Source organism: Triticum aestivum, chromosome 3B, assembly GCF_018294505.1.
Source record: "Triticum aestivum cultivar Chinese Spring chromosome 3B, IWGSC CS RefSeq v2.1, whole genome shotgun sequence".
NCBI classification, from domain to species: Eukaryota; Viridiplantae; Streptophyta; class Magnoliopsida; order Poales; family Poaceae; genus Triticum; species Triticum aestivum.
Genome location: NC_057801.1, coordinates 790,098,998 through 790,111,437, shown reverse-complemented (window position 1 = coordinate 790,111,437; position 12,440 = coordinate 790,098,998). Strand labels below are relative to the sequence as shown.

Here is a 12,440-nt window from a genome sequence, read left to right as displayed (position 1 = left end):
TCCCCTTCTGCTCAATGCTAGTTCTCGTCGCCCGGATTCACGGCAACCCACCACCAGCATCTTGTTTCATGCTCGCCACCACGCTTGAAGCACCATAGCCCCGTGAATGGATGTAGCACAACACGTAGCTACTAGTAGCAAAAAATCGAGGGAGTTGCAGCAAAAATGTCGTCCTCATCGTCACCGGTCGCATCTAAGCCGTAAAAGCATTATAGCTCGTGAATGGATGTAGCAAACACAAAGGTGGTAGTAGCAAAAAATGAGACTGTTGCAGCAAAAATGTCGTCCTCCCCATCGTCGGTCGCATCTGAGTCGTAAAGCACCATGGCCTCGTGAATGGATGTAGCAAACACAAAAGCGGTAGTAGCAAAAACTTGAGACAATTGCAGCAAAAAACCGGATCAAAGGTCTCACTGATGCTCATGGTGTCGTTCATACGGAGCAGGCAACTATGATGGGTATGGAAAATGAGTATTTTCAAAGTATCTTTTCTGCTGACCATCTTCTTGATCCTGGAGACGTTGTGCGTCTTGTTCAGCCCAAGGTGACAAGTATTATGAATGATAAGCTTTGTTCCGAGCTCACTGACAAGGAGATTGTTGATGCCATGTTCCAAATTGGTCCCTTAAAGGCACCAGGACCGGACGGGTTCCCTGCCAGGTTCTTCCAGAGGCATTGGTCAGTGCTCAAGGAGGACATCATTAACTCCGTTAAGCTTTTTTTGTCATGGGTGTGATGCCAGAGGGGGTGAACAGTACCACTATCGTACTCATCCCAAAGATAGATAACCCCTTACAGATCACATATTTTCGGCCCATCAGCCTTTGTAACGTCATTTACAAGGTTATATCAAAATGTTTGGTTAATCGCCTGCGCCCCTATCTTGATGATCTCGTCTCCCCAGAGCAGAGCGCTTTTGTCCCAGGCAGATTAATTACGAACAATGCTTTGATTGCTTTTGAGTGTATCCATTCTATCAAGCATGAGAAATATCCGGATCAAAGTTTTTGTGCTTATAAACTTGACCTCTCGAAAGCATATGACAGAGTACATTGGGTGTTTCTGGAGCGAGTGATGAAACAGTTGGGCTTCTCTCACCGATGGGTGAATTGGATTATGAGGTGTGTCACCTCGGTGAGCTGATCAATCAAACTTAATGGAGCCCTCTCAGATTCATTCGCACTGTTACGCGGGCTACGGCAGGGAGACCCTCTCTCTCCATTTCTTTTTCTATTTGTTGTTGATGGTTTGGATGTTATCCTGAAACAGGAAATTGCAGCCCATAATATTACCCCAATCAGGGTGTGTCCGCAGACGTCTGGTATCTCACATCTCTTGTTCGCGGACGACACACTTTTATTCTTTCGAGCCAATGCGGGTGAAGCAAATCAAGTCAAGCAGGTACTTCAAAAATATGCTAGTGCTACTGGACAATTGATCAATCCAGCCAAGTGCTTTATCTTGTTCAGTCACCGCTTTAGGGATGTGGACAAGCAGATTGTTATGCAAACTCTGGAGGTGACTAATGCTAATTTTGACGAGAAATATCTTGGGCTGCCAACTCCCAATGGCCGCTTCTCCAAGGAGAAGTTAAAGAATTTGCAGCAACAACTCACTAAGCGTATCATACAGTGGGGAGAATTAATGTCACAAGCAGGAAGGGAAGTTTTGATAAAAAGTGGTTGCACATGCACTTCCTACCTTCTTGATGAGTGTCTTCAAATTTCCTCGCAGCACATGCAATGATCTTGGCCATATGATCCACAGCTATTGGTGGGGTGCAACGAAGGGCAAACGGAAAACACATTGGAAAGCGTGGGATCAGTTACTTAGGCCCAAAGCTTCAGGAGGTATGGGTTTCAAGGATTTTCGTCTATTTAACCAGGCTATGCTTGCTCGGCAGGCCTGGAGGATCATGGCTTTCCCTGACAGTCTTTGTGCTCGTGTACTGAGAGCCCAATATTTCCCGCATGGACGTATGGAGGACACGGTCTTCACCAGCAACGCATCCCAAAAATGGCATTCCATCGTGCACGGTTTGGAACTTCTAAAACAAGGGCTTGTGTGGTGCATAGGTAATGGAGCCTCGGTTAGAGTCTGGCGAGACTCTTGGATCCCTCATCCAACAGGGCGGCCACCCATCTCCCCCCAAGGCCGATGTCGACTCCGTCGGGTGAGTGAGCTACTGGACGTGCACGGTGCATGGCGAGGCGACTTGTTGCGACGCTATTTTCTACCGGTGGATGTGCAAGAAATTCTGAAGATTAAAGCTTCACCGAGATTGGGCGACGACGTCCTAAACGCAACGGTATCTTCACCGTGCATAGTGCGTATCGACTGGCGCTCAAGGACAAGCTCCGTCCTTCTTTAGTCACGGCGAGCAGGGCACCGGACGGGTGACGTGCCGTCTGGGCATCAATATGGAGGTGCCCTGCTCCTCCTAAGGTGCGTGTATTCGGATGGCGAGTGGCGACAAATTCACTTGCAACTTGGGCTAACAAGTTTGATCGCCACATTGGAACAACTGACATATGTCCATTATGTGGACTCGAGCGTGAGGACACATTTCACACTTTTTGTAGGTGTCCTCGTGCAGTGGAACTCTGGCAAGCTATGGCAAAGGTGTGGTGCATCCCTGAGATTACGTCGATGTGTAATACCGGGCCGGAGTGGCTCTTACACTCCATGGAGGACTTGAATGACGGCGATCGGCTGCGTCTATTGATGTTGTTGTGGAGGTGCTGGCATGTGCGGAATGAAATTACCCATCATAAGCCAGCACCACCAGTGGAAGCATCTAAATGTTTTCTGCAAAGCTATGTGTCCTCCTTGTTGAACCTGCAACACTATTCCACGGTGGAGCTAGTGAAAGGGAAGATGGTGGCAGATATAGTGTGGCTCAGCCATTGTTGCATGCAAAAAGTCCAAAGCCACCACCTTCTAAATGGCAGCCTCCTCCTACAAGATGGACCAAGCTGAATGTTGATGGGTCACTGTCTACGGCCGATGGTACTGCAGGTGTCGGCATGATATTGCGTGACTAGGACGGCGCCATCGTCTTCCCGGCTTGCCGCTCTCTTTTTTCCTGCCCTGACGTCATGCATGCTGAGCTTGCTGCCTGCATGGAAGGATTGGCTTTGGCGCTTCAGTGGACGGAACTTCCAATCATCCTGGAATGTGATAGCAAGATGGCAGTCGAGATGATCACATCAACAGAACATAATATATCCATATACGCCATGGTAATTTCTGAGATCAAGTTTCTTTTGGGTCAAAGAGAGTGTGTAGTTACTCATATTACTAGAGAGCAAAATAATGTAAGTCATGTTCTAGCAAACTTTGGTAGATCGGAGAACCGCACGATTGTTTGGCTCCGTTCTGGACCAGCTAATATTCCTAGTCTGTGTAGGGATGAATTTATTTGCTCTTGAGTAATACACTTCTTTTTACCCCCGCAAAAAAAAAAAACTTCACATACGTCGATTACCGACGATTGCATTGTACCGCCGTGGAAGGGAGTGACATCGTACTGAAGTTGTTCGGTCCGGAAGTTGTCTTCGCCCCCGAAGACGACCTATAGTTCGATCCACCCTAGTGGGCGGACAGGGTGTCCTGGTATTAAGCCGTGGAAACCTGCATCTAAACTTTGTAGGCTAGATAGGGAGACCCCCATCTTGTTTTGAGGTCGGGGAAGATTATGTTCAGGCCGTTGCCTCCATCCATCAGGACATGTGAGAGGCGGCATCCCTCGACAATTGGATCTACCACTAGGGTATGTCTGCCCGGGTGGGGGATGATCTCGGTGTGGTCGTTGATGTTGAACGTCACTGTTTCATCTGATCACGTGAGGAGCTCACTGTTTATTGGTTCTGCCATGTAGATAGCGCGATGCGTAAGTTTTTAGTTCTAGCGTGTTTCTGCCGTTGGGAAAAATCATGCTAACCTTGGGCTCTGGGAGGGTCGATGGGTTGAAGGCGTCCCAGCCTTCTCCCTAAGGGCAGCAGCTCGCGAATATTCTCCTTGTGATATAGTTTGAGCCGAGGAATCCTACCCAACTCCTTGCTAGTTCAACAAGATAAACTCAATCATCCCAAAACGCATGTAGTCGATGAACGACACGGGCGAGACATCAAAGAGTTGCCCCGAGCCGTCTACGTCCAGCTCGGAAGAGCTGAACGTGAAGGTCTGGTCTGGCGTGAATTTTTCGGCCTCTTCTGGATCTCCACCCCGGGTTAGGTCTCCAACCAAAGTCGCTCGTTCCTGGCGCGCCAACTAACGGTGCACAATACCTCCAGATCTCTAGGTAGGGTTCCTGACGTGGTCAGAAGTATTGGGATGGAGCCCACACACAAGTTACGCAGGTCCGGGCCTCCGGAGAGTAATACCCTACTTTCTGTTGCTTCTTATTCATGGTGATGGGATGCCTCATGCAAGGGATTATTATGGTGGAATTTAGACAGCTACCGAGAGTTGCCTTTTTGAGATTGGATGCCTCGAGGGCTTCCCTAACCTCCCCATATATAGGCGGGGAAGGTTAGGGTTTATAGTGGGGAGATGCAATCTAAGGAGCCGCCCTTCATGACTTGGGAGGCAAGATGCCCGTAAGTCTGTTCGTCCTTCTGTTGGGCCTTGCGGGCCCCTGCCCCGGAGCTCCCTTCATGTCCTCTTGATGGGCCACCCCTGGTACATATCCCCGTCAGCACCACAAATGGTGCAAGTCCAAATGCACCCTGAAAAGGGCCATACAAAACTGGCACCACTTGCGAACTAGCTGATGGTGGTGGAGCCTCCGTCGGGCATCTGGACGCACACCAGAACAGGTCGGAAAACCCGCCAAACCGCACTGCAAAAGCCGAACACCTGCCAACCAGGTCAGCCTCTGCAATGGTGCGTCCCTGGTCATCCTCATCACGACCAACACGCAACAGACACAAACGCTCACTGTAGGTGACCGGCGCCTCCGTGGGGTAACCAGATCTGGCCGCAGTCCGCTGGGAACCCAGATTGGGCCCGACCCCTGCCCACAGAGTGCCACCGTAGCTGCGACCCTCGCCGGGCACGTGTGTCCCCATGCCGCCCATGCACCTAGCCTCCATGCAACCATCTCCCGCCGTCCCGCCACGCACCCGACACCTTTGCTCGGCCGAGAGCCCTGCGCCGGCCAAAGCCTTGCGGGAGGGAGAGAACAGGGCCAGGCCCCTGCCCATAGAGCGGCGTCGTAGCTGCAACCCTCACCGGCGCACAAGGGTCAGTTATTGCATGTGCCCTCTTTCAGCGTCCGGACCCGTCCCTCTTCGTATACAAAATGAGTAAAATTAGTTGTAGCTTTTGTTTAATAGAGTTAGTTTATTTTGTACTAGCGGATTGATTTTGCGGGTCAAAGCGGGATGCCCATCTCGTATACAAAATGAGTAAAATTAGTTGTAGCTTTTGTTTAATAGAGTTAGTTTATTTTGTACTAGCGGATTGATTTTGCGGGTCAATGCGGGATGCCCACCTCATATACAAAATGAGTAAAATTAGTTGGAGCTTTTGTTTAATAGAGTTAGTTTATTTTGTACTAACGGATTGATTTTGCGGGTCAATGCGGGATGCCCACCTCGTATACAAAATGAGTAAAATTAGTTGTAGCTTTTGTTTAACAGAGTTAGTTTATTTTGTACTAGCGGATTGATTTTGCGGGTCAATGCGGGACGCCCACGTGCATCCCTACCTCTTTCTCTCGGTCCCTCTCCCTAGCAGGATCTGCATGCACATGAAACGTATGAAGAGTCTCTTTCACGAAGCACATTGATGTTGTGTTGACTGCTATTTTCGCCAGCCCTGTATTTCCCAGATGTACCTCTTCATTCTGATTGCTTTTTAGTTCTTGAGTTAGTCAAATTTTTATTTCTCAGATACTAAAAGATGAAGCAACTAAGTAGAACTATGGCTATGCTGTTGCAACCTTCGTTTTCCTTGTCTGGCTTCAGCATGCCACGTTGTTTACATTTATCTACTTTTTTAAAATCCGCGAATCAAAATTGGTTCTTGTTTCACCTGCAGAACCGAAGAGATGCTGTGTCCATGTCGCTCTCGCAAATAAAGTTGCAACTTCATTCCGAAACAGAATAGGGGAACAAACCGCAAGTGACAGCGTATCAGAATGCAAGATTTATCATGGGAATAAAACAAGGTAAATACACCAGTGGTGCTTGAACTTGCCATGGATGTACACTTTAGAGCCTGAACTTGCAAAATACATTGAACTGGTTCCATAACTTGGCATGGACGTGCATATACGGTTCAAATGGCGTTTGTATACGTCCACGAAGCCGAAGAGGCGCGCCATCGTGCCATGGGGCCCGCTGTCATTGACAAGGGTGTGTGGCCTATTTTTTGTGGGGAAACCTCGGGAATTATTTTCTTACAATAAGGCCATTATGGCGAAACTGACAAATTATAAAATAAAAACTGGGAGTATAACTATAAGATATAAATTAAAACTGGTGTGCTGGATCAAACCAAGGACGTACCAGTCAAGTGCATGCTGCTAACCACTCGACAACTTCACATTTCCTGATATTTAATGATTCATAACTTTTATAAACACTTGGCCGAACAAAATAAATAGAAATAATCCAGCAAAAACAGCATCGGATCAGTGACCCAAACATCAGAACAAAGCTTGTAGACCAAGCACGGATGCACTCCGACCAATGAGTTGTCATGTATCAAAAGTACAAGTACTCTTTATGACTGTATAACAAACATAATTTCAAAATAATGCAATAATCTTTGTGTCATTTTAAAAATAATTCACGTGTTATTTTAAAACATATTCATTAAATTGAAAATATTTATGAATGAGTAAAATGTTTATATGATTCAGGTATTATTCATGTGAGGGTCCGCAGTCTAATGGCACACTAGGCTTGTATTTTTTCTAAAAAACACACAAACTTATATACTATATAAACTTTTTAAAACAACACAATTTTTTGTTAAAGCATGAACACATTGATATACTACATAAATAGTTTACTAAAAATGCAAAAATTTAAAATTATATGCAAATTTATTTAAATATATGAACATTTCAAAATTACTTTAATATTTTTCATAGTTTTAAATAGCCGGCCATAGCCTCGCTATAGTTCTGCTATAGCTGTTTGAGCATGTTGCCGCTAAATGATTTCATGTACAATTTGCCGCTATAGCCTCGCTATAGCCTAGCTATAGCTGTTTTTAAGGGTCGCCGCTATATGCCATACCCTGCTATTTAGAACGTTGATTTTTTGAAATAAAAGCATATTTTCAAATTATAAATTTTATTCTAATTCATAATTTTATTATGTGCATTTCTATTAAATTTCTGCATATGTATTTCATGAAATTATATGAACTTTTTAACATAATTTGTTTTACATATATGTATATTGTTTGTAACATGATAATAATTAACGTATTTTTTTGAATGAAATGAAAAAGAACAAACCCGTTGAAACTTGATCCACACTGTGGTCCATTTTAGTCACACGGGCTCGTTATATTACAGACCTAAATTTATCATTTTACCATTCGATGTCGTCGGTTATAGTGGTACGTGCGGCCGCTATATAGCCCCTGGTTGCAGGTTCAGAGCAATGGCACTATATTGCTGGAATAATATTTTTAATTTACATTGTTCAGCTTTATGTTTATAAAGTGTATGAATCCTTTCCTGACACTAAATTTGAACAGGTAGATTGGCTAGGCACGCACACCTGCGCGTGTGGTTCAAACCCCGGACCAATTTATTTTCTCTTTGAGGGCCTATTTGTAAGAAAAAATTTATTCTAGGGGGTTTCGGCAAAAAAAACCCAGGCCATACGCCTTGTCCCTTACATCCTGGAGTGCCTGTTGGCGTCATGGACGTATAAAAACAAGATTTGAACCGTATATGCACGTCCATGCCAAGTTATGGAACCAGTTCAATGTATTTTGCAAGTTCAGGCACCAAAGTGCACATTCGTGACAAGTTCAAGCACCTGTGATGTATTTACCTCGAATAAAACCCATCTGCTGCAGATGTAAACACCAGAAATCTGGATGGGTTTCCTATTATAGACACATCAGCTGAGAAACCGAAATGAACAATTTCTATGGGTATCATAGCATAAGCTGAAGCCAGAAACTAGCAAAATCAAATAGTCTACTTTTTTCAGTTTTCATAACCAAAAGGCGATCTTAGCCCCATGTCCTGACAAAAGAGACAAAAATATCTAATGGTTGTCTAATTTTCCACAGAAAGATGCGAGGAAAAACAACACCACTCTTCTCTGAAAGCTTTATATATAAGAAAATTATAAGCAAGGAGAAGTTCCTCGTATTACAATCATCTCATACTCTCTGCAACAAGCCTCATCTTCACCGCTGGCAATTTAGTCCAGTGCTTCAGCGACCAGACCCTCCATCTCGTAAACCGTCATAGCGTCGTCTATATAACTGATGCCACGCGTACCATCTGTCTCAAGTCTCAACTCTTCCAATCCGCGGAAGTAACTGTGAGATCACATCATCAAAAATACAGCTCAGCAAATTGCAAACTGCGTAGATGGTGGTGCTATTTTAGATAATGCGTCACTCTGTTTTTTGTGGTTCAGATCGTGACATATTTGTAGACAGCCACGTCAGATGGGTAAACTTAAAATGGGGCTGGGTAGACTTGAAATCTGCAGGAATTTCGTATGGAATGGGAAATTCAAATGTGGAGAGGCTTCCTTTCAGTTCCAAAATAATGTTACAGCTATTGCTCTATTCTCCTGCTAGTCAGGGTGGAAAAAAGGCAACCAGGATAAACATAAGCTAAATGATCGAGGATGTTTCTGAAGATTAGAAAAAGCGAAAAATGAACCGCTGAGAATGGGTCAGCCCATTCTAGCATGAAGCTGGAAGTGGACACAAGCCATGGGAAAAAAAAACTAAATTAACCAGTGTTGCGGCACACTAGTACTTCCTTGCTTGATTCTTGATTCTATATATCTAAGATCATTCGTTCATTACTGCCAAGTCCAGGATACTATCACAACTTCCTTCCAATTTGAGAAAGTATCAGACCTCTGCGAAGGAACTTCCGGGGTTTTGGCATGTATATTTTCAAACTGTCACTGTGAACTGTAACTGTGATTCTGCCAATACAAGCAAACCTAATATGTTGGGCGCCAGACAGCTAACCAAGCACGTGCCGATAGCACTCCACAGATAGATAATCATCGAATAGTTGGGCACTTTTAGCGGTAGATAGGCTGAAGCAGTAGATAGGTACACTGACATTTTGATGAAAGTGGTCCAACACACACCCCATAAGTCTCAAGAAGTGAGACTCCAGAAGTTCTAATGCTTATCAAGAACCTACCGGTAACCACCTGGTATTCTGCTATTTCAGTACCAAGGACAATGACTACTATTCATGCAAGCATATCATCAGTTTTGTTATCTATAAGCTACCACAAATCTCTGTAAAATATTTTCCCCCATCTTGCAGATTGTAGCTCTGTAGAACACTACAATTTGCAATTCGCAGAACAGATTCTTACCAAGGTTAAAACAGATCAGTGTCATCCTTGCATCTTCCACAAGGTTTTATACACATTCTCAGCATATATTATAGAGTAGCAAAACTATAAAGGAAAATTTTGAATAAGCATGGTGTGAGTGCAGGCATGCATTAACATTTGGATCATACTCCCTCCGTCCGGAATTACTTGTCGCTCAAATGGATGTATCTAGAGTACATATATAGACAAGCAAAGAGTCCAACCTCCCTCCTACTTAGTAATTACTCCCTCTTGTAAACTTTTATAAGACGTTTTAGGTCACAAAGGGAGTATTTTCTAGCTAGATACTCACAGCGATAGTAAGCAAGGAGACCATCAAGAAGAAGCACCAGTGCTAGCTCCCCTACAGCCCTCGGAGAAAGCGTGGCAGCCTCACACGGCTGCCATCTTTCCTCTGGAAGAATGGATGCCTGACTAGGCTCTCTTTGAAAGAGATCCCGAGAAGCTTTGGATCAACGTTCTCCCATAGGAATTTCTGGATCAAGTCGCCCTTGTTGTCACAGTGAAACAGGGAGAGGGACCAACAAATGCGACCGATTAGCAGCATATCTCCGTTCTCAGACACAACCTTGCCGTATAGACACTGAACACATTTACCATCTTCCATCATCTCCTCCTCCGGCAATTCCGTCCGGTACTTTGATGACCATACTTCTGCCTCGTAGTCCTCCAACACCCACGCTTTCGCGGTCATGGTAGCCGTATCTATGCAGCCGATGCCGAGCATACCATCCATCTGAAGCAGATGTGCCGAGCTGGTGGCTGTGGGAGATTGCGCCCAGCTGAATGACTCTGCCACCGTGTCGAAAATTACTATCTTGCTGTTGAAAGCATGCCAATGTAGGCAGCCATGTAGCAGGAGAGGCGGGTGCTCGGAGGCTTGAAGGTGCCACCAGGACCTGTCCTTGTTCATGGATGGCGAGGCCACTGGCAGCCCGATGCATCGCTGTTGTCCCTGGAACGAGCTGACGGTGAGGACGTAGTAGGCGACCCTGCAGCTCTTGTTGTCTGGATACTTCCAGAAGAGGACACGGTAGTCGCCCGACGGGCGGTGAGGGTACAGGGCCGCGACACTGCCGCCGGTCAGATCCGGGAGCTGGAGCCACTGGCGCGTCGCCGGGTTGCAGATGTAGAAGCGGTGGTTGGAGAGGGAAAGGAGGAGGAGCCCGTCGCAGGAGGCGTGGATGGTGAAGCTACGTCGATCTTTGTTGTAGTCGTCGAACCCGAGGACGGGCCGGCGAGCGGCGGGGGTTCGCCGGATATCCAAGGCATCAACCACGGCGTGGGCGGCGTAGTCGTTACTCCTGGTGCGGAAGAAGACCAGCGGGAGGGATGGCTGGCGGCGGTGGTGGGCCATCAGGAACGCGGCGTCGGAGGCGAGGCGACGCCAGGAGCGGCAGGCCGCGCGGCAGCGGAGGAGCTCCTTCGCCGGCACGCGGACGAGGATTTCCCACTGGACGACCTCGTCAGGGAGGGGGGCGGGGACGGCGGCATGGTCGCGCCTGCGCGGCGTCCCGTTCACCACGGATCCAGCGCCGCCGCCAGCCATCGCAGGTGCTCGCCGGCGACGGCGAATCTTAGGGTTTGACCTGAATTTTGGGCTGCTGCGGCGAGGCCTGGTGGAAAATTGGGCAAATATGATTTGCACGAATATTAAAGTGCCAACCAACGGTGGATTAAGCCCTCTCGCAACTTACTTGATGCATTTTTAGTTAGTTTTTATTTATTCATCAGTCGTAAAGGCTTCTTCAATAGTCTCATCACCTAGGTTGATTGTTTATCATTCTCCCTTTGACACTTTAACCAATATTACCATTTTTCCTATCTGAAGAGACGAATCTATGTGTCAGGATGATGTGGTAGCTGGCTCGACCACAACCCAGTCTTCTTCGAAGGAAGGGATATTTAAGCACTATACGCGTGACACATATGGTAAGCAATCCAAACTATTTAAGAAAAATATATAATGTAACAATCAACTGCAAGAGTTACATGATGAAAGGGGCAAGGATTGTCCAAATCAGGTAAAGAAGTCATGGTTAAATCGATTATCCGAGCCCAACCAACGTATCCTATGAGTTGCTTGCTTTTGTTTCCCCAAAAAACTTGGCAAGAGTCTATCATTGATTTCATCCATTTTATGTATCAGGTCAGGTAGATTCTGAACCCTATAAGATAATTTTCAGAATGGAACCGAGGTATGTGTGATACGTCTCCAACGTATCTATAATTTTTGATTGTTCCACGATATTATATTATCCGTTTTGGATGTTTATGAGCTTTACTTTACACTTTTATATCATTTTTGGGACCAACCTACTAACCGGAGGCCCAACCCAAATTACTGTTTTTTGCCTATTTAAGTGTTTCGAAGAAAAGGAATATCAAACGGAGTCCAAACAGAATGAAACCTTCGGGAGCGATCTTTTTAAAACAAACGCAATCCAGGAGACTTGGAGTGGACGTCAAGAAGCAGCCGAGGCGGCCACGAGGCAGGAGAGCGCGCCATAGGGGGGTGGGCGCCCCCCACCCTCGTGGGCCCCTCGTGGCTCCCCTGACCTACCTCCTTCACACACACACACACACACACACACACACACACACACACACACACACACACACACACACACATATATATATATATATCCACGTACCCTGAAAACATCCAGGAGCACTACGAAAAACTATTTCCACCGCCGCAACCTTCTGTATCTCTGAGATCCCATCTTGGAGCCTTCGCCGGCGCACCACCGGAGGGGGAATCGACCACGGAGGGCCTCTACATCATCTCCAAGGCCTCTCTGATGAGTTGTGAGTAGTTTACCACAGACCTTCGGGTCCATAGTTATTAGCTAGATGGCT

General features: G+C 46.2%; 1 protein-coding gene across 1 annotated transcript; it reads right to left on the bottom strand.

The window, feature by feature from the left end:
• Positions 1–9,453: 9,453 nt before the first annotated feature.
• On the bottom strand, positions 9,454–11,186 carry LOC123066597 (F-box protein At5g49610-like). Its single transcript, XM_044489648.1, has one exon. The coding sequence runs from the start codon at positions 11,125–11,127 to the stop codon at positions 9,922–9,924; it is 1,206 nt and encodes a 401-aa protein (XP_044345583.1). The 5' UTR covers positions 11,128–11,186; the 3' UTR covers positions 9,454–9,921.
• Positions 11,187–12,440: the final 1,254 nt, after the last annotated feature.

Coding starts and splice junctions, on each gene's coding strand:
- LOC123066597 (XM_044489648.1), bottom strand. CDS start 11,127: ATGGCTGGCGGCGGCGCTGGATCCGTGGTGAACGGGACGCCGCGCAGG.